The sequence below is a fragment of the Antedon bifida genome, chromosome 4 (genome assembly GCF_963402885.1).
Source record: "Antedon bifida chromosome 4, ecAntBifi1.1, whole genome shotgun sequence".
Taxonomy (NCBI): domain Eukaryota; kingdom Metazoa; phylum Echinodermata; class Crinoidea; order Comatulida; family Antedonidae; genus Antedon; species Antedon bifida.
In genome coordinates, this window is record NC_136229.1 from 21,019,200 (window position 1) to 21,042,409 (window position 23,210).

Here is a 23,210-nt window from a genome sequence, read left to right on the forward strand (position 1 = left end):
TACTATTCAATATGGCAAGTAATATTAACTTATATTCATATACTTTTCTCTCAGAGAGTTCAGCAGTTTTTATAATTTATCCATTTGCACACAGAAAAGGACATTGCATGATGTTATGGGTAAACACAAGATTTTTAAAGAACGTTTATTATAATCTCTTTTCCAACAGAAGTGCCTTCAAATTTGCCAGTAATCAACCTTGTAGGAATTAGTTAATGGTATATATCACTTACCTATGTCGTTTCATTACTCCTTCCACGTCATCAGACATCATCTCACTGACACTCATTCTCTCTCGTTGAAGCTCTTCATTGTGCACTCGCTTCAAAGCTGATATTGCTGTAAAACAAAACAAAAATAATAATGATTATTAAATGAAGTGATACTAAGATATATTTTTTGGTGAAAGAACTTATACAAAGATCTCAGTAGAACTTCATCACGGTGTAATAACTCAACATCAGCCAATTTTGTTGGGGCAGTAGACAGAAGAAGACAGTAATTTATATAGAATGTATAAGCCCAGTAGTACACCATTTCATTATTGGGACTGCACTTAGTTGGTTCTAAAAGCTAGCTATTAGTGAATAGAGTTACAGGGGAAAAAAAGGTCAAAAAAGGTCCCAAATTCATTTTTACCATTAGAAACACATTCCGAATACCAGAAAACATATTAGGCCAGCCCAAAGGTGTCCAGTATTGGGGGAGTGGACTGTAACATGAATACATTTGAAATTAAACCTTTAGCTGTTGCTTGAGCCTCTTCTTCCAGTTCTTTCTCTCGTTTATTTTTTAGTTCTTCAAGTTCTTTTCGATATTGAGACGTCTGTTCTTCCAACAGATCTCTGTGGAATTTCTGTTGTGCTACTAGTTCTCCTTCTAAAGGTGCCTAATAATTTGAATAAATTTAAATAAACATATAATTACAAAAGTATACGTAAAAACATTTATTGTATATGCACATTTGTCAACACACAAAATCAAACTTACTTTCATTCAAAATAATTATCTTTTTTAACATAATTTAGTTCAGGATCTGTTTTGCAAAATATTTATAATAATATTTAAATACATAATTATTATTATATTAACAACATGCTTGCAATCTCATATTAATCAATCATAATAAATGAAATTTAGTAATTAAGATTAATACTTACCTCAGTTGGAAAAATTAACAAATACATAAGAAAAAACTTAACACAATACAATGCATACAATATAATTTATATATATATATAATACAGTTCATGCTCTGTTAAACAACATGAACCATTTAAACAAACAAAAATATTTTGTATAAATATAATATTTTAAAAGTACAAAAATAACTGTAGTTACAGGGTCCCCTAGTTCAAATTTCTTTTACAAAGTTAGTGTTATTAAAGGTCTTCTATCCAGCTTAATTTTCACACAATCCCCTATTAGAACCACCTAGTTCGTTATTAGCACCTACCCTTTATAAGACTGCTCTCTACTAAAAGTTAAAAAAATAACTTGAATAAAACTTGATTTACACAGGCGAACATTGTACTATTAATAATATTATTATTCTTCATTGAGTTAATATATTATCATGCTATTTAGTACAGCCATGCTGTATTTCATGCACTGGCAACTTATAAGGAATACATCTCTTCAATTCACATACCCGAAACAAAAAAAACATTAATTACATTTACTGACAGATTTACAACAGAAACTTAACTGAAAATATAAAAAGTAGATACTTGGATATAGAAAATAAATAATAGTGATAATGTCTGTATACATTAAAAAAAGGAAGATGGAGAACAAGTGGAAGACTTTACCACAACAATAAAAACGACTTTACTTCACTTCTGAAATGTTTAGTGATTGAATTAAAAATAATAGTATACAGTACTATAGTATGATATTTATAATAGTAAACGAGATAGTAATAAACGCATCACGATATTAAGCAATCAGAGTTAGAATTTCAATGAAAAGATGTGCAAAATCATATTTTACATGAATCCAAAATAAGAATGAAAATCAACTTAAAATCTCAATTTATTTGTTGAAGTGGAAGCATAAAATCATAAGACATGCCAGGCAATAAACATAAAATACAGCAGATGATAAAACCATGCAGCATATCTTGTGCAGGAACGGCGAGAGACCCTTACCTCATTAGTGGAGGTCTCCCAGTTCAAAGTCATACCATCTGTGCCTCCTTTTTCTCTGAAGGTCCTTGCAAGTTTCTCAGATTCTTGCTGCCATTGCTTTAACTTCAACCGATGTTTCTCCCTTAAGATGCACTTCTCAAGTCTCACCATCTGTTCGTGAAAGCAGGTCTTCCAATATTCAACAAGTTCCTGCTGGCGGCACTGCTCTTGGACCTTAGTCTGCAACATCTGCTGTTTGGCAATTAACTCTTGCTTAAGAATTTCCAGCTCAATCTGAAGACCATGTTGTTTGTCTGCAGTGTCACACTCTGAAGCCTCTTGTTGTTTGTTCAGACTTTCCAGTTCCTTAGAAAGAGCAGATACTTCATTTCTGGCCTTGGTGTAGTTAGATTGAAGGTCTGACATCTCTTTAGTATGCTCATCTCTTTGTGCTTTTGACATCTTTTCATATCGTTGACGAACACTTGTAATGTTCTGAGCATGCTCCGCAGCAATTCTCTCCATAACTCCTGCTAGACGTTCGACCTGCATCTTTTCATGATCAGCTTCAACTTGCCTGGCAATATAGATTGACTCTGCTTGAATAATAGCACGATCGGCCAACTGTTCTGCAAACTCTTGTATGCTGGAAACTTGGACTGCCGCTTCACTATTTTCTAACCAGTTCTCATCAATCCCATTTTCTTCAGATTTCTGTTCCTCCTTTTCAATTAATGGTGGAACCATCGTGGTAATATTGCTATTTAGGTAAAAGGTTACACCTTTAATTACTGCCTGGTAAACTAACACTTCTAAGATGTGTTGAATTCCAATATAGGTTTCATCCGAAAGACCAACATAGCCAACATTTCTATAACTACAATCAATCTCTGCTAAAGCTAAATAAAACTGCTGTTTTAGTTCATCAGATGCCAGTTCCATCTCCTTGTTAACGTTTTCCTCAATCTGATGGTATCGTTTCTGAGCTGAATTCAATTGCTTTTTTAACAACTTCTGACAGCTCCCATTTTCTGTCTCAATTTGTTTCTGATATTTAGATTTTATTTTTTGCAAGACTTGCTGAACTTCTGCTAAAACCATTCCTTGGTAGAGATGATTCATGGCTTGATGTCTAGCATCTTGAAGACAAATACATTCTAGAATTGAATTCACTACCGGGGAGACATCCTGTAAAGAGTTGCTAATACTTCCAGTGTTTAATACCTCAAAATGTCTATCAACAATTCTATTACTATCAAGACTCAAATCATCTTCCCCAAGGTTCTTTCCATTTGTGTATCCATTCTGTCGGAGGTAAACTTCTTCTGCCATCAACTTTCCAAGCAATTTTAATCTAGATGTCTTGTAACTAGCAACCATTTCTTGGAGATCTGTGCTTAAGCTGGTAAATTTTTGATGAGCACTACATACTTTCTTTCGGATATCAGCATTTTTGCAATCAATCTGAACTTTTTTATGATTGGTACATGTCCTATAATAAGTCATCTCTCCCTCTTTTAGGGCAGAATGGGCTACAGTATTAGCAAAAGACTGTATCTTAGGGTTTGACATATTATCTGATTTACCCACTGTGTTAGAAGAATCTTTTCTCTGATAAAATTTCATACCTTTTTGTCTATGACTTAATCTTTTAGTTTGTCTATGTTTAACACAATTAATCTTAGATTGTGGTGGGGACCTGACAAGCGCTGCTTCGGCTTCTATGCTTGACCTACTAGACAACAAATCATTGATGTCACTAGATATGCTACAGGATGGTTTATCAGTGCAATGGCTGCCCACTAACTCTTGTTCTAACCAAGCCTTCAACCTTAAGAGATGTTCATTCACGTTATCAACTTCCTTCAGACATAATTGCATCTGGACATATTCTTGCCAGTTAGCTTCTTGTTCAGCAAATTCCCTACCACTTTCGGCAATAACTTCAGAAGACATTTCATGTGCAAACGCCTCGAGAGACCTCTGATGCATTGGCATATCCATGGAATTCATTTTAGCCATTTGATTTTCTAGCAAGTCTTGAGACTTGGTTGAGCTTAAGCAACTTTGAAAAGAACTATCAGATGTGTAATCTAATGCCTGACCATTGGGAATTACAGGGTATGACATAGGTATGGGAAGTTTTTCATTTAGCTGTTTTTGCAATTTATTAACAGTGTTACGTGAGCTGTCTAGTGCACTGAGGACACTTGTTAGCATGGTTGTGACAATGGAAATGAAATCTACTTTGTTGTTAGTGCTGCCAAAAAAAGAATTCATAATGGCTGGATCTGCATTACATGCAACCAGTTGGTTAGTATCAAGTTGAAGTAATTTGGAGTAAGTAACTGAAACATGAAGATGAATATCTTTCAAAAGACATTCAACGTCAGATACAACTGTTATGCTTTTTGTCCGTACCTGATTAAGATCTTCAGATACAGATTCAAGTCTGCTTTTCAAGTCGACAACCTCTTGCTTCAGCATTCGCTCTGAGGTGCACTTGACTTGATAAGACTTACGGTTATCTAATTCTTTTGCTGTAAGATCTACAAGTTTTCTTGTAACCGCCCTTAGTTTCTCTTCCGACTCATCAAGTTTGTTACCTGTGCTGCTTACACTGCCATTAAAGTCCTGTACAGAACTTTCCAGCTCCTCGGATGCCTCTCCACCTGATGATGTATGCACCACTGTTTCTCCTTGACCATTCTTCTTTAGTGTATCAGACACAACTTTTATCTTACCCTCAAGGGAGGTTGTATCATTTTCTTGTGCTTCCATCTCCAATTCAACATCTTCCAATTCTGTCTCCAGCTCTTTAAGCTTCATTTCAAGTTCACGGCTACCTGATCTACCTTTAGAAAATTTAGACTTTTGCTCTAATGCTATCTTACGACTAGCATCCCTCACCTTACGTTCAGCTGCTGCTAATTTGGTTGTTAAATCTTTGATTCGAGAACCCATTAGTTGAATTTGCTCTTCCTGACTCTTTTCCATTTTCTTGAAATCCTCTTTAGTTTGAATATGTTTCAATTCAAGTTCATCAAAACTGTGCTGTGCTTCTTTCAGTTCTGTCCGCAACTTCTTAGAATCTTTTTCAAATTTTTCTGATTTTGATTTTCCTTGTTCTTCCAAAAGCTCTACATCTTGTGTCTTTTGCAGAATCTGCTGTTCAAGCTCTGCAAACCTTGTGCTATTCAAATCTTCCGCTTTTTTCATTTCTTTCAACTTTTGTTTCATCTGTTCAACATCAGACTTTGTTTCATTATCTTTTTGTTGTAAATCTTCAACAAATTTGACAGACTGTTCTTCACTTATTGTTTTTTGGCTTTCAAGTTCTTTTTGTAGTAAGGCAATCTTTTTTTCCAAAGCAGCCTTACTATCCTTTACAACAATGAAATCTGCCAAAGATGTTTCATACACTGCCTTTGCTTCTTGAAATTCATTCTCTTTTAAGTTCAATTGATCTATAAATGTTTTGTTTTCTTTTTCCTTTTCCATAATCTCTTCCATTAATTTCTTTATTTCGTTTTCTCTTTCTTTCAACTGCACTCTCATATTTTGTAAATCATCACCTTCTACAGATGGTTCGCTATTTAATATTTCAGTTTCCTTCTTTTCTACAATTGCTTCTATTTGTTTATTTTCATCTTTGTTTGTGTCAGCCTGTTTTAATAGTTCTTGTTCGTTTTGCTTTAGTTTGTCGCTTACATCTTCTAACTGCTTTAAAAGAACTGCTTTGCTATATCTTTCATCCTCTAGTTCCGAAGACAAATTAGCACCACTTGTTTTTTCATTTTCAAGAGCTTCCTTTAAAAATTTTAACTCTCCTTTAGTATCTTCCAATTCCTGCTCTAGTCTGACTGCTGAATCGTTACTCTGTACTGAACCTAGATCTCCCTGAGTTTTCAAAACAATCTGTGCAAGTTCATTCTGTAGTTCTGCACATTTTTGCTGCAAGCTTACATTAGCAGATTCATTCAATTCAAGTTCATTTTTCAAATTTCCAACAACTTCATTGTGAGTAACAAGAGGTATCATATTAGCATCAGCTGCCAGTTTTAATTCTTCTTCTGCAAGTTGCAACTGATTTTTCAAAACATTATTTTCAGCTCGCAGTTTCTCTTTTAATCGCAGATACCGTTTCTCAAAACGTTCTTCATTTTGAATAACAACAGTCTCACTTTCTTCAAGTCTTCCACGAGTGTCTGTTAGCTCAGCCATTAGATCATTAATCAACTGACCCGATTTACTCTGTCGTAAAAGTGTCTCTAACTCGCGCACTTGTTTAGCTTTGATGGTTGCCTGAGATTCTGCTTCCTGTAATAGAACTTTTTTATCACCGATTTCTTCTTCCAAACCATCAATTCTATCATTCAGTTTTTCAATCATACCAGTAACTTTCTCGCGTTCTAACTTCATTGTGGTTCGATTTTTGCTCAGTTCATCTTTAGATTTTGAAAGCTCTGATTCAAGTTGGACACAACGATTGTTTAATGTCTCTATCTCTTCAACTGCTTGTTTTGATTGTTCAAGGTTTACTTTCTCAACATCTCTCTGGTTTAACTCATTAATCATTCGCTGATTTTCATCTTCCAGGAAGTTTTTCTTTTGTCTCAGCTTTTCCAACTAAATGAAAGATAAAAACAACAGTTTAATGTACTTCTCAAAGGTGGCAATCTTGTTTACAAAACAACCACATACACAAACTGCTTCACATAAACAAAGTGGGAGTGGAGTTATTCTTTACAAATCAACAAACAAAATTATTTATTATAACCATTTTTCAATTGTTTATTCTTGGTTAGCATTAAAAGAAAATATGGTTTACCTGTGTCTCATACACTGATTGACCTTTCATGACCTCTGACATTTCATCTTGGTGTTCTCGTATTAAACGGTCCATTTTTGTATTCAGTTCCACTTTCTGTTTGTTTGAATTTTCAAGATCAGTCCTTGTGGATGTTAACTGTTCTTGTAACGAATCAACCTAAAAGAGAATATTGTATAATCAATATATGTACTAAAGAGAAGTAATGTGGATTTTTTAGAACCAACAAACAAAACTGTTGGTATAAAAGCCAAGTGTGATTTGCCGTCCATCCGTCCACGTTTCTCAGAAACATATTTACCTGTGTTTCAAGAAGTTCCACTACACTGGTATCTGGTGAAGTCATGCTGCTTTCAGATTTCTTCAACATCTCCATATCATCTTGTTGGGTATCAAGAGATGCAAGATCTTCTTGGTGTGTTGATTCTGGTGAAGAATATTCGTTGGTTTTAATTTTCACTTTCTTGATGGAGGATTCTTTTGATGTTCTCTGTCCCATGACAATACTACTACTACTTTTCGACCTCAGAATACCACCCTCTTTTGAAGCTTTCATGCTCTCCTCAATGTCTTTTTCCATACGATCATCTGTTTTTGACCGTGCACGTCGTTTGTTCTTTCGTTCACGAGATTTCTTTGACAAATCTGGAAATGATACTTCTTCAGTAGTTGTGTCTTCTAACACAGTATTTCTAGTTTCAGATTTATCTGAATCTAGAATAAGTTTATCCTTTTCCAGATCCGATTCTATTTGACTAACATCATCAAGTGTGTCGGTATCGTCTTCTAGCTTAAAAGAAGAACTCGTTATAGGGTTTCTAAATGGAGGCTGACTCATATCCTGTGTTGCAGATGTTGCCGCAATTGTTTTTTCCACGTTTAAATTGTGACTGATGTCACCTTCGCTGCTTCCAGATGGACTAGATGGGGATTTGTCTGCCTCACTTCTGGCAGTTGCGATCGCCTTGTTAATAGCTTGCACCCAATTATTTTTTATTCCACTCGTCATAGCTGCTAATATTATTGAGTAGTTTGGCGTCTGAAATTAATGAATAGATAAGAAATAAATATTGTTGTCATGCAAATTAATAAGTACAAATTTAATTATCAATGATTCAAATAAATATAAAATGTTCACAGGAGAGTTCCAATCATTCATTCTTTCCTTTATTTAATATATACAGTATAATATTACCAAGCATGTTCCCTTATTTTTAGTCGCGTGGACACGACTCTATAGTTCACTATGTCGGTCGGTCTGTCTGTCTGTCTGTCGGTCTGTCTGTCTGTCTGTCAGTCCGGTATCACTATGCATTGTAGCACGCGACTTAATGGCTGTTGGCCTTGTTAGGGATCATGTCAAAATTATTTTACTGCAGTTACTTCAGTAACTACATTCCGTTCACTCTTTAACCAGTTTATGCGATTATTTAGCAATTTATAACAAAAATAAATACTATTTATTGCAATGACCGCCTCATAAACTTCTACATTGAAACTAAAAGCAAATATTTTTGCAGTAAGAAATGTAGTTAATACAGTAGAATACTAGACATGATTCCCAATATACATTACTAACTATTCTTCTATATCTGCGACAAGTCACAGTTTATAATTTTTTCTTCTTCTTTATCCAGAATTATTTTTACTCTCTTCAATAAATTAACTATTTAAAAATTACATAAGATTTTGTGTTGCTGAGATAGAAAAATCTAATGTTGGTAATGTTATATTACCGCATCACATAGTATTAGCTTTCTAATCTGTGTCAGCTCTAACCTGCTTTCTTAAATCTGTTTAGTTATTATTAATGTGTTTTTTTTCTTGGAAAATAATTTGTTTTGACTTACTCGTATTGCAAAACCATAGTTTCTGCTGACAGTCGTTGAGCGTGCCTCGATGCAGTTTGCAAGTTCAATAACACCAGACAAGCTAGAATCCTGATAAAAACAAACAAATTAATACTTTAGAGACTGTATCTCATACTGTGCAAACATTTCAGTTGATAATAAATCATAAAAAAATAAAAATTGAAGGCTATAATTAAAGAACATGCTTAAAATGTTGACAGAAACATTTATTTTTCAATTAAACAAAATGTGTTACTTTTTGCTACAAAATGTGGCTTAAATGTAGAAAAATGCAATATATACCACCTTGAGTAAGGTTTTTCAAATTTAAGAAATAAAACATAATCCTGAATAATAAGCATTATTATTTTTGACAATAATAGCTTACGAAAATATTTAAAGACAAATGTTTTGATATAAACAAAGACTGAAAAACAAAACTATAAAATATAAAAAAATATATACAGTAATATAAGTTACAAATTATGGATGAATAAAGCACTGAATAATATCAATTATTCTAAGCGATGAAGACTAGAAATACAAAAATAATAACAAAAACAACGATGTCTCCAAATGAATTGTACAAACTTACTAACTTTATATCATCCAAAAACTAAGAAATCATTCAGTAAGCAAGAAACGCATTATAATAAAGACAGTAGTATCCTATGCACAAACTGCTTCTGAACCAAAGTCTTCTCTGTGTGGCTAAACTTAAGAATGCTAACTATAGTCATGCTAGCCTGCCTATGAGTAAACAAGTACCTCTATTTTTGGCATTCATGTTCCTTTTAACAGGTCCTCATTATTAAAATGAAAGTTAAAATTAAACAAAGTTTCTAAATTTACTGAGGGTTAGAATAAGTGAAAATAGATATTGCAACCAAATTGAGCGTGTGCCTTCGTCTTGGGATTTGTAAGTCTCTGACAGGCAAAACCCAACCTGTCGAAATCGAGAGCGGTTTTCAAGATTGACTTTTAACATCCTTTGTAACCTCGACAGGATCGAGAACATTATTGAAAAGAGATGTTACTACAAGAAAACAAACTGGATGGAATGACAGAGTGTGGCTGTAAGGCAGGGGCATATTCGTACTAGGCACAAACTAGTACAAACGAAAAAATAATGTGCGCACAATTTATGGAAAGTTGCGTCCGCAAAAAATTGCAAAAAAACTAAGTAAACAATCAATTAAGTATAAACTTAAGCACACATATTACCAGATGTGTTTTTAAACTAAGGAATACTGTACCCTTTCTAGAAATAAATCTAAACAAAGTTAATAAAACCAACGTCATTATTTGTTTCCACAACAAAAATGACAACACAGACACATCCAGATTTGTTTCCACAAAAACTAACAGCAAAGAAATATTGTTAACAAATTCCAGAAAAAAAGCAACAAACTGAGTTCAGTTACGAGCAGAAATAAATAAACTAAAAACAGTAGTAGTCTTCACATAAGAAATAAATATATGCACAAGTCGTTTTGGAAGGTCTGCACACTTAATCCGATTACCATCGAACAACATTTATACAGATTTAAGCCAACAATATTGATCACTACTAAGTCACTGCCACAAGCAATTGAGATACTAAAACTTGTTTTGCATGGAGATGGGCTTGTTTAACAAAATAAAGTTTGCTAATTCCGGCCTAGTAGTCAGACAGCTGGCCGATAAGCAGTCAATTTATCATAGTTGAGCTGTACAGTAATCTAAGCAAATCTTTGATTTTATATCATAATATTAATGTTCTCTATTGAAGATGTTTTGTCCCCCCAAAACATAAGAAATAAAGAAGAATAAATTAAAACTACAAGTTTTACTAAAATTACAAATTAAACAGCAAGAAAGCAGCTTTTTTTAAAAATATTGTCAACTGTTATGGTCAATAATTGAATAATAATTTATATACAATTTTCTCTCAATATTAATAACTAAGATTAATCGTTATTGCTTTAAAGAAATACACAATCTTACTTATTGATTTACACATTCATATTACTTTCATAGATAGAGATAATCGATAAAATGGATTATATTATAAAGGTGAACGACATGATAACAAGCCGTGTATATCCAAGATTACTTACAAATCCTTACATAAGAGGCAAAATGTGGTACAGATTTCCAATCTATATTTTACACAATTTATCAACAGTAATACTGTTATAGGGTTTACTTATTGCAATTGAGTTGTTGGTCTTACGCCAAACTAATACTTCTAAATTCACTTGTCTAATAAATTTAAATTAAATTTCAATAGGATGTTCTATTTTTATTCATTTTATTAATAAAAAATAAATTGTCTTTCGGATTTAGATGGAAAATAAGATTTTGTTTGAAACAATTTGTTTTTTATTATTAAATTAAGTTTCACCTCTTTGCAGACATTTGCAGTACATAACAATGGCTAACAATAATCAACACAAAAAAGGTTAAAATCAATTCCCAATCCCTGTAACCCCTTAACTTATTAAAACAAAATTTAAACGTACCTCCTCAGCTTGCTGGTCTTTGTAATAAGTTAACTTGTTGTCGCATAACACAAACCAGTGTTTACTCCAATCCTAAGTTAAAAAATAAAAATTAAATGAAATGTATATAATTATGTTTCTAGATAAAGAAGGAAAAAACACAAAGAACTTAAGGAAATATGGGACTACAGCAAAGAAGATATGCTTAAGGTTTTTCCTTTCGTGAATTTTGAAAAACAAATTATTGACCTAATTCAGATATAACCTTTTATATTTTAATACTCAACCTTCTTTGTTTCAATTAAAATTGTTTGAAATGTGGACACAAAACACAAAAGATAGTTGAACACAACTACAGACTACAGCCCACCTGGAATGTACCAAATACCACGGGAATAAGTAAACTTTTATAATTTCCTACGGGAAGTGGCGGATATATTACATAAAAAACAATAAGCTGAATATATTGACCAACGGATTCTCTACGGGAATACGCTAAAGATTATCAATATAAGTGGGCCTACTTTGTCGACGATTGGGACTAGCGTGACCAATCATAGAGCTTGGTTATCTTAATTTTTACCAGCAAGTTTTTGCTTATATCATATTATGAGGAGAATGAAAAAGAAACTTGTTTGCGAGTAAAATGTAACATGGGACAATACTGTTTGCTAACAATGATATCAGCAGTTTGTACTAAAGGTGTTGAGAGAACTCACTGATTTCAAAATAGATATTAACAGGTCACAATATCTTGTTTTTACAACATAGAATAGTGTATCCGCACCATTTGATTGGTTGATTTTCATGAATTAAAACCTGACTGTTCTATTCAACTCATAAACATTAATTACTTGATTTGGTAATAGTTAAATAGGAAGAATAATTTCATTCGTTAAAAATCTGACTGTTCTATTAAACTCATAAACATTTATTACTTGATTTGGTAATAGTTGAACAGGAAGAATAATTTTATTCGTTAAAAATCTGACTGTTCTATTAAACTCATAAACATTAATTACTTGATTTGGTAATAGTTGAACAGGAAGAATAATTTCATTCGTTAAAAATCTGACTGTTCTATTCAACTGATAAACATTAATTACTTCCATATTAGTAATAGTTGAATAGGAAGAATAATTTCATTTGTTGAAGACCGGACTGTTCTATTCAACTTACTTGCATAATAGTACCATCAGCCTAATTGAATCAAAGTATTAACTGTATTCTAAAATATGAGTCAATAACTTATTATTCACTTTATTAGAGAGCTTATGGGACAAAAATTATTATACCGTAGTATACCAATGGTTAGTTAGTGACTCAAACGTTAGGAATGTAGAAAGTTCTATTCAATTTGTGAATCATTAATTTGATTAATTATATTCATAAATGCCAGAGTGGTTTATATAGTGTATAAATAGTTGCAAAATTCATGGAACAACTTCACTGATTATTCAATTATTGTATGAATATTCATTAGGTTGTACAGCACTTATAGTTGATTGGCCAATCAGCTGTATGGTGATGTGTCTTGATTGTATCACAATTTCATTGGGCAACTAGATTAATTAGCTAGTGAATATTCATCAAGTTTAATTTAATTATAAGAATTGTTGGGACTGTCGGAACATTTGAATGCTTTTCATAACATTCAAAATATCATATTTCAAAATCAAAACCAACTTTAATTCTACTTGGCTGCAAACAATAAAACATTGGATCTCGTACAAAAGTCTTAGGGTAAAAAAAAATTAGAACAATATATCTGTAATCTATTTGTAGAACTACATTTAGGGTTGGGCAAGCCATCTCAAGTGAAAGCACTTTGTTTCTGTTTGAGTGTCCCAGGTGGGATACAGAGCCATAAGAAGCAGATCAAGAGAAATCTATTTATAACATCGTCGATCATCTCCGAGGATTAAAGATTCTGTGTTTTGATTGGTCGAGACTTGCCATGTTTCACCTGGTTAGGAAAGACACTTGGCATAGTCATCGTACAGTCATTTCGTCTACTTTTTTTGATTGAATGATTGAAAAAAAAAACTTTTTGATTTTGAACATGTTTAGTGATGAAGGGTTTGCAATATTTTTTGGATTAGAATGTAAATGGTAAATATCATAATGCTAACTAAAATTTGATAATTAGGGTACCTGTGGCAGCAATTGATGAGTTCTGAACTTCTTTTATATGCAGAAATATAACGATGTTGTTAGAAAATTTGTATTGGTGTACTGAACACAAACACTTACAGGTAATTATTTTAAGATAAAGCATATTCCCCAAAGACGATTGATAAATTTTGACCGAAACAAAGTAATGCGGTGTTACACTGCAAATATTTGATTAATTAATTCACACAATATGAAAAATGAAATTTTAAGTAATAATAATAATAATAATAGATAGATTTATATAGCGCAAAAACATTCCTTACCTGTTCACTTTCACCTTGTTTAATTAGCCATCCTTTTTTCAAATGGAAAAGACCCTGTAAAATAATATAGATGAAGATGATTAAGACAAATAAAAGTGTTAAGAAAAAAAATTGATACTTAATATCTTTTAAATAATAGAGGGCGACAAACCGTTTTTAAAAGAATAAAACCAAAACTAAAAGACTTCTAGGAAGTAATCAGTGATATTTAGCATTGATAAAAAATCATTATCATCAAAATGAGATCTGGGAGATTTAAGGTGCTGAAGAACGGAGCGGTGAAATTGGTTCCTCTTCAATTTGTTTTTTGGTGCTTTTTTTAAAAGGATAATATTTTCTGTAAAAGCGCTTAGAAACATTTGAATTGTTGTAATGTTAAGTTGTTATATAAGACAACCACATTTATTATTATTACTTGGTTTGTATGATTACTTCATAACATGAACCAAAGACCTTTGGACTAGAACCAATCTACATGACCACAATTGATGACATAACATGTGAGACTTGGCACATTTGACCGTAGAGTTTCTATTTCCTTTTTTTCAAATCTCCATCCTCAACAAACACAATCCCCTTAGCATTGACAAAGCTCAAAAGTTCTAATAATATAACAGTCTGATGGCAAACACATTGAACGTCTTCAGCGTTACAAACACTTATACAAATTCCTCATCAAATTCAATTCCATACGCTAAAAATAATCTTAACAAAACCACAATTGTCGCTGTCATGCTTAAAAGATTTCGCATGGACAAACCCCAAAACACCTTTCTGGCAAAGGAAAATGGGACTGATGAAATACGTGGAAACAGGTGGGACAAAATTACATAATAACCTGGCAATTAGTAGCTGTCTTACTAGATTAAAAGTGTAAACATCTTGAAAGGTATTATGTTTTGTTGAATTAAATTGACATTGAAATGGTAACCACTGGTTTTCGTGAGTGTGAATAAAACCAGAATTGGAGGAATCTGAGGAGCAGACTTTCGTTTTTGATCAGTAATTATTTCAATGTAATATTCAATATCTAGGTTGTCGATTGTTCGGCCCTGGTATGGTGAAAAGAATCCTTCGAGAATTATGCTCAATTCTTTTGGTAATCACTAAAACATGAGCTAATGTGATGAAACAATTTTGCCAGAAGAACATTGTGTTTCTTGTTATCTAAACGTAGCTTGATTTCTTGTTTGTTTTTTCGTCAAATCTATAAACAATTTTCAGAAGAAAAAAAAATCCCTAATCTAAGATTAAATTTTAAACCCATTACCAACAAAAAAAACCCCAGAATTCAACGTGGCACATCTGTAAATATTTTCAAGTTCAACGCATTAGCAAAAGAAAAGTGGCGACATCAACTACCGTGTAAAGCTGGGCACGGTACGTAGCGGAAATTCCTAATTTTCTTTAAAAATACTAACCCCTTATGGCAACTAAGCGATAACAGTCGTATGAAAAAACTATTTGATACATAAATGTTTTATATGATCCCTAGAAAGTGAGGATAGATTAGGCAAAAAAAAAAATGTATACGATGAGTGGTCTAGTGGGATGCAGGAGTGATATGAGCATGCAGTGTTGCGCTAACTGTATACAATCAATAGCCACCATATGTGATCTAGTATCACGGTTACAAGGACCAGTACCATGACTGTCTAACACCTATATCCATGTTTAGCATAGTGAGATGGTGCTGTTTTTGCAACCAACCTCATTTCTACTGTATCTCCCACATATGGAATTATCTGTCCAGTATCATGGAATGCTCTAATACAGTATCACATGTAGTGCCTGGATATGTTAAGGTTAGGTTGGCCTAATAACATGTGATATATGACAGAATTTGCATGATACTGGACATGTAGAGTACCGAGAATTGGCTAATATATTTAATTTATAGTTAAAACTATGATCGACTTTCTGCTCAGTATTGCAGTAACTTGTTTAGAAACTGCAGTAACTTGTTTAGAAACTGCAGTAACTTGTTTAGTTTAGTTCTTAAGAATAAAACACTACCTGGGAACCATGGACCTTGACTTTTAACATTTGGTTGTACGAATCGTTTAAATTTGTTTTTTTAAACGCATGGCTGCGAAAACAAGATTAGATACCCAATGGATTGCGACATCAGATAGCATTAAAGGTGATTTCTATGGTGGCTCGGTGTTTTGGGTATTATGTACGCAAAAACAAAAGGATCTCATTTTGAGGCATCCTGTTAATGTGGGACTAGGTCAGTAGGTCATACGCAACTTGAAACTTAGATAGCCAACCAATTAAAAAATAGTCAAACTTTAAGTTTGATATCAATTTAATTTTAAGATGTTTGAAAGATGTAGAAAAACATGGAACACTCAACATGGAAAAGGGCTATTATTTTTATTATTATTATTTAAGTAAATAAATTATTATAATCAATTTATTTAAATAAATAGAAATTAATATTAATTTTGAAATGGACAAGGTACTACCATGTATGTATGTTACAAACTAATAAGGGAAAGATCAAGCAATTGTTTAAGATAAGTGGAGATGAGCAGGCATGGTGCAAGGAGGACAATCGACAAGCAGGACCACGCATTGGCAACCAAGGATAGGGAAAAGGAAAAGAGGTAAGCCCACAATGAGATGGAGGAATGACATGAGAAAATATAAAAACAACTAGCAAAAAAGATAAATAAATGGAGAGCTTTGGAGGAGGGATAAGTCCTCCAGTGGACTGACAAACCCTGAAGAAGAAGAAACGGTAGGTCAACTTACTGGAAAGGTCATCGCAATCTCTTTTCGCTTCAACATGTCGTCTGCCTCCGAGAGGTTTGGATCAGAGTTGCTACGTTTCAATTTTGGTTCCTGAAAAAAAAGAAAATGTTTTCATGGTGAAAGAATTGGGCAACATAGTTAATTCTGTGAGTAATAATAAGCAACGTTCATATAAACGACTTTTTACTGCTATTTTAGCAAAATATTCTGCAATTGTACTACCAAATAAAAAATATATACAATAAAATACACTAAGAAAAGTTTATCTGATGACATTAAAATGATGACCTTTCATTTTGTAAAAAAAAAAAATCATGACAAGTTTTCGTTTGAAATAGAGGAATATATTAAAATGCTTCTATTTCCATCGTTTTGAAACTAATATAATTTTAAATAATTAAAAAATAATAAGGGACTTAATACTAACTGACACAGAAGTTACGTAGGTAAAACAAAAATTTGCTCAAACTATTTAAAATAAACCTTTTACTTTCCTATTAGCGTAACAAACCCCCAATACACGGACACACACGAGAATATGAAATTGACTCAACATAGCAACACATAGCTTGTCGTGGCTAAATATAGAGTAACCTAATTACTTTTCAACTGTGAATTTTCGTGGATAACATACCTACGCAACGGTTTGTGGAAATGTAAAAATATAAGAGTGACTAATGATAAGTTCCCATCGCAAGAGGGACATCAAATCTACAGCGTTTTACCATATTTGGAAATGCTTGTGGAAGGTTTCGACATCTAGGGACTTGCTTTAAGGTAGGTGCGTATCCACTCCCAATGTCAAAATGGGGAGGTGACAGTCCATATCACTGTTCAATAACTAGCAGTGATAGCCTTGCTTTGCATAACATCTCCCGAAATCAGATGGGATAAAAACCGTTAATCCGTCTAAAGCTCATTAGTAATAATCTTGTTATAGAAGTCTGAAAGGTAATCCAAATGATGTAATGTGGTATAAACATCTTGCTGGAGTTTCTAAGCCAGCATTTATTGAACATCAACATTTAGATTATATAAATCTGCAAACACATGATCATGATATTTCCTATAGTCTGGGTATTTCTCCATGGTCTGGGTGTAAGAATGAGAAGAACTCAAATTATGGAGAAATCTTAATCAAGAAGGGCAATATTTGTGTCTTAGAAAATCACAATAACAATATTATTATCACATTTTTTTTGCAAATTAAATGTACAAGACAACCAATCAGCAACACCTAAACTCTGACTAAGGATCAGCTAGAACTTTACCAACATTGAATGCAGTTAGAGCTGTCAGGATAGGTTTTAACTGCTGTTGTATACTCCAGACAGACTTTAAAATCATAATTATGAACTATTAATTATTGACAGTGATACAAGTTTGGAATAAAATAGGATTTAATTGGTTGGTCTTCAGTTAATAAACAAAAATAAGGAGCGTTCAATTTGCAATGACCTATGACCTAGCTACTGTACATGAATTGTGCAGGGACATTGTGATGTGTTTCCTCACTTGATTCGATGACAACCAACAACACCATATGCATAGCTTCATTTGTACAATAATCAACTTTAAATTATTTAAGTACATATTCTTAAAATTGTTTTCATTCTTCATTCCAAATCATATTTATAATAAATAAATTAGTCATAATCTTCAAATTAATACTTTCTATCTTAATCCAATGCATCAATTACCTATATGCTTAAAGCAAGGATGGATATGGTATCATATGTACCTGTCAACAAACATACTTATCTGTAATAACCACATGCAATAATTATTATAAATCTTTTGATTTTACCAAACCGCAGGGCTTTCCTACATTTAATGCCCGCCAACATGGCAAGGTTCTTAGATTCATAATAAGCCTGAAGCATTGATGAATAATATGGTCTTATCTGATAAATAAAATTAACTAACCAACCTCATATAAAACAGAAGCTCTTTACTTTTGTATACAAAAATAATATTGACCTTAAATGATTTTAGTAAGTGTTAATCTGCCTTAATTGTTTAATCTATTTTTGACTGTTGAACATAGACAAACATATTAACCACCTCTTGATTGAGATTTCAATAGACCACAATGATTTCCTGTCGACTGGCTTTAACGCTGTGACACAGATCTTACATTCAAGTTTAGAGCTTCAATAAATACCCTTATCTAATATCTATCAAATAATTATCCATATTGGTGGGTTTGGTTTGGTTTGGTCAAGAACATAAGCAGTTTAACTTAAAATGATTCAATTGTGTATTAACCTACAAATTACTCATTCAACAACTTTGTGAAGGGACTCATTCAATTCAATTCAATTTATTTCCACAATACACAATAACATACAGGACAATAAATACAATGAAGTAATCATGTAGGAGGAGGGTCAGTCAGAAAGACTTTAAGTTTGATCCACCCCCAAGATATAACATTAATACGAAAAAGGAAAAAAAATACATAAACTAATAATAAATAAAAGAAAACAAAGCTACAATTTCTATTTTTTTTTTCTATTTTATTTTTATTCAGAAAATCTAAATAAATCAAAATTATGATTTTGTGGCTACAATTTAAGCTTCAGATTATGGGATACCGGTATTGCCTCAAGGTTGTCTTGTACGTCAAAAATCCTACACTAAATGCATGTGACCCAGGCCATGTAGCATAATATGACATCTTTGAGGTAGCAGTTCTTCTCTGGTTTTAACTTTAATGTCTCCCTTCCCTTCAAAATTCACTATTTAAAGGGATGTGAACAAATAGCACCAAAACAACTCCATAAATGGACTACATCAACAGTTGAATATCAAGTTCTTTGGATAAAAGTAGCAAACGAAAGTTACCAATTCAAACAATTTTTACCCATCTATAACCTAAAAACTGTAAATTTCTATTGTGTCTAAAGCTCTGTCTACACTATCAAACAAGTTTGACAAAAAAAGTGTGATGTGCCTAAATATATTTATACAACAGTGTATAAAGAAAAACACCAATACAGGATCGCCATAAAATATACATTTGATTTACATAAAAAAGAACAAGGAAAACAAACAGATTTATATATTATTATATGTTAGTGATATGCCCAAATATGGTAGTGATATGACATCATAATGTCCATATATGGGCACACCACATTTTTTTGTCACATAGAGTTTGATCGTGTAGACAAGGCTTAATCTGGCAAAGTAAGATGTGACAAATATGTCAAAATGTCTGGGAGTATTATGTAATGATTGTTAAACATATAATACGCAGAGCACTGCCACCACTGTCTGATCGCAAAGCATGTTTGATTTAAGCGTGACAATGCAGATTAGACTTAGCATACGTGCATGTGGTATTCTTGAGGATACCCAGAACAGGATGGCTGGTTTATCGCTTGACATTTACACGATGAACTTTCACCTAAATCACATAACAGAAACATACCAGTACAAAAAAGTGCTTAAATGTGTTTATTGCTGGACATACAGTATCATTTTCTTCTTCTGATGTACCATCTTTGTATTAATATTGCAAAACATTACAGGTTCTAAGCACTAAAGCCATTGGGGTTGTTTACAAAAGCTATCACAACAGATAAAATACTTCTGTTTTGGTATGTCATTGTGTAATCAATACTTGGGGGAACAGGGTTAAAGTAATGTACCATTATTTGATAGGTGTGTTTATGTATTTGTATGTATTCAAGCGGTAGTTATCTTCTCAGAAAGAAATAAGCCAATGTCAGTTTATCCGGGTAAGCTGGGCACTAAATAGACAAAGGTAATGCAGTTGTTTTGTTCTCGGTACAAAAACACTCCTGTATGCTAATTCATTAACCAGGTTAAAATAATAGCTTGGATTTTCACTTCAAATTGATGTTTGACAAATTTGGCAAAACAACCAATGCTCCAACAACTTACAAAACAGATCAACATCATGAACTGATCAAAACGGATTGTTAGAATTTACAGGTGGTTTCGCTATCCTGCATGTTACAAATTATTTGGCAGAAAACTTGTTTTTGGTGTTAGAATGTCATGCACGTACAAAATATGTATGAACGTACAAAATATTTATCCACAAATTATTTATTTTTAGCATGAATATGAATTGTTATTTCTCATACCAAAATATTCTTTTTTATACATATATTATGATGCAAAATACAATATACAAAAAAACAAAAATAATATAACGTGCCGAATTTTGTAACTCTTATATGACTAAAATTTTACAAACAGTATGTACAGTATTGTGATTTATGTTTAAATACTTAGTTACATGCACAAAAATATTACTTTTGAGGCTGAAATTACCTAAATTATCTCTGAAGAATAGTCCTACTAGTTCTAAAATGCAAATTTACCATCCAACTATAAGGTAGTACAGCCCACGAAATTCAGAAAAAAGAAGGTCGGCAAAAAATTGCCGACCTTAAATTCGCCAAGGTCGGCAGTCTCGGCAGTTCTAAAAATAGAAAATTCACCAAGGCCTAACCTCTTGCTAACCTAAAGGCCTAGCCTCCCTAGCTATATGTTATGCAAAAAGAACTAGCAAAATTAACTAAAATATAAAAACCTAACACTAAAATTTACAAGATAAATTCTATTTGATAATTGCTGAACATCGTGGTTCTGGAGCTAGCCGTACACAGAGCATAGTTGCTTGCTTGGCATAACAGGGTATTCCCCTACACAGGTCTCGCGCTGTGCCCAGCCAGCTTGATAGAAAGCATGCAGCTCACACACAACATGATGTAATGGTTGAGTGAATTCAGGGATCATCTTAATTCCATGGTTTGTTAACTAAACACAACATGGTGGTGAATATGCTTGTTAAAATTTCAATGATACGATCCCTTAAAGTACCATGTTGTTGCTAGGAGGCTTGAAAGGAGGGATCTATAGCCTAGTTTCTAGGTCGGCAATCTCTTGCCGTCCTCTGACAATTTAAGGTCGGCAATAAGGTCGGCAATTGCCGATTGCCGACGTGAAATTCGTGGGCTGGTAGTATGATTGAAAATAGAATTTTTTAACTATAAGGTAGAATATTTTCTAACTTTCGTCTTTTTAAAAACTTCATTGTAGATTACGGATACATTAACTACAACAAAAAGACGACATATTGAAAATAAATGTCAGACACGTCACAATAGGTTGCTCAAAACAAAATAACTGTTAATGACATTAAAAATATAATTGAACTTACCAATTAAATAATATCATCATTACAGCAAAGCAAACAATTACATCAATCAAAATATTATTTAAAACATTTAAATTAAGACATTTTCAGAAAAAAAAAATGAATCGAAAAGTTTCACTACCTACAGATTTTCCATTGAAGGCTAACTGTATAATATCAGATCATAACCAATCATAGCATAGTCATGTGATGAAATCCAGCCAATCAACAACATCCACAAGAAACTTTAGACTAGGACAGACGATATCCAAGACAGTAGTGCTGTGAACAGTGAGTAAACTAGCCTGTGTAAGGAAGAGGCTTTCCTTCCAAGCAATGAAGGGCGTACGAGCCAACAATGGTATTAAGACAAATCCTACGCTTTGATTTGATTGGGCGGTATTTTGTCTTATCAGTTATGAAATACCGTTGGGATTTTTATCACTGACCTATCAGGTGTTAAGTGATGTCGTACCAAAGCAACTCCCACTTCAACCTACTAGGTATCCACTCGGGAGGACGCTTTCATAGAATATAACAATACACGAAACAAAAATATGTATTTAAACCAGACGGTATTAATATAACTGATCCAAGTACAATTGGATGAAGATGGCGTGGACTTCTATTTCAGAGAAAGTTTACAGACAGTAACTACAACTTGTTGCTAAATTTAACATTTAATAGATATTGTTTATTAATAGGCAATAAACCAATTCCCTAAACAACACGAGTCAAAGACAACACACTTATTGTTGAACTGATCTGTTTAAATACAAAAATATTATTTATATAGTTAAATGGACGGTGGGGATAAAATACTCAAGTGGGGCAACGCCCTACTTCAGGATGAATATCTCTTTATAAGGGCACAGTTTAAGGAAAAGGTAAGCATTACCATCATCAGTGGACATGATACACAAAAAATAAACAATGTGTACAAGACTATTTAGTGGGAGAAACTCAATGTTGCAAATATGAATTACGTGATGTTTTAATGCTCTGAAAATTTAGTTCTTGGCAGATTTGCAATCCTTGGACTAGTAGAATACAATCAATCGCATTTTTTCGAAACATATTTTGGCCGGCATCTTGAATTGTAAAATGGCACCTATACTGGTACAAGATGGTAACTCCAAATTTGAACCATGTATGAACATACATTTGGTGTCAAATCAAAACTGCGTGTATGTTAGAAAGATACAGTACTAACAACTTAGATAAAAACAACGTAAACACACTATCCTTCACTCTCATCACGAGACATAAGAGAGCTTCCATTCCAAGATTATGTTCATATCAAAATGTGGTGAAATAAATTAAACAATTGTTAATGAGTAAAAGATTCTTAAATGTATTAGTAAATTAAAGTTGGAAAATTAAATTTGTATATGTAGGTCTTATAATACTAGTTAAAATTTGTAAAATGAATGAAAAGAAACAGATTTATATATCAGTGATAATATACTGTAAATATTGCCCCTGTGCAACTTGCAACAAAAGAGTCTCCCCAGGGGTTTGAAATCTGTCACTTCCCTTTCCT

The 23,210-nt window shown here is 32.8% G+C and overlaps 1 protein-coding gene across 1 annotated transcript in view; it reads right to left on the reverse strand.

Annotated features, from left to right (window-relative positions):
• The window catches only part of LOC144839758 (uncharacterized), a 76,191-nt gene that overhangs the window by 6,176 nt on the left and 46,805 nt on the right, over nucleotides 1-23,210 (reverse strand). The window contains exons 8-16 of the mRNA XM_078695234.1: nucleotides 16,492-16,581; nucleotides 13,732-13,785; nucleotides 11,315-11,386; nucleotides 8,811-8,900; nucleotides 7,262-7,999; nucleotides 6,961-7,119; nucleotides 2,151-6,758; nucleotides 742-889; nucleotides 234-339 (exon numbers count right to left, since the gene is read on the reverse strand). Coding sequence (XP_078551360.1) covers nucleotides 234-339; nucleotides 742-889; nucleotides 2,151-6,758; nucleotides 6,961-7,119; nucleotides 7,262-7,999; nucleotides 8,811-8,900; nucleotides 11,315-11,386; nucleotides 13,732-13,785; nucleotides 16,492-16,581 — 6,065 coding nt within the window. The remainder of the gene's footprint in view (nucleotides 1-233; nucleotides 340-741; nucleotides 890-2,150; nucleotides 6,759-6,960; nucleotides 7,120-7,261; nucleotides 8,000-8,810; nucleotides 8,901-11,314; nucleotides 11,387-13,731; nucleotides 13,786-16,491; nucleotides 16,582-23,210) is intronic.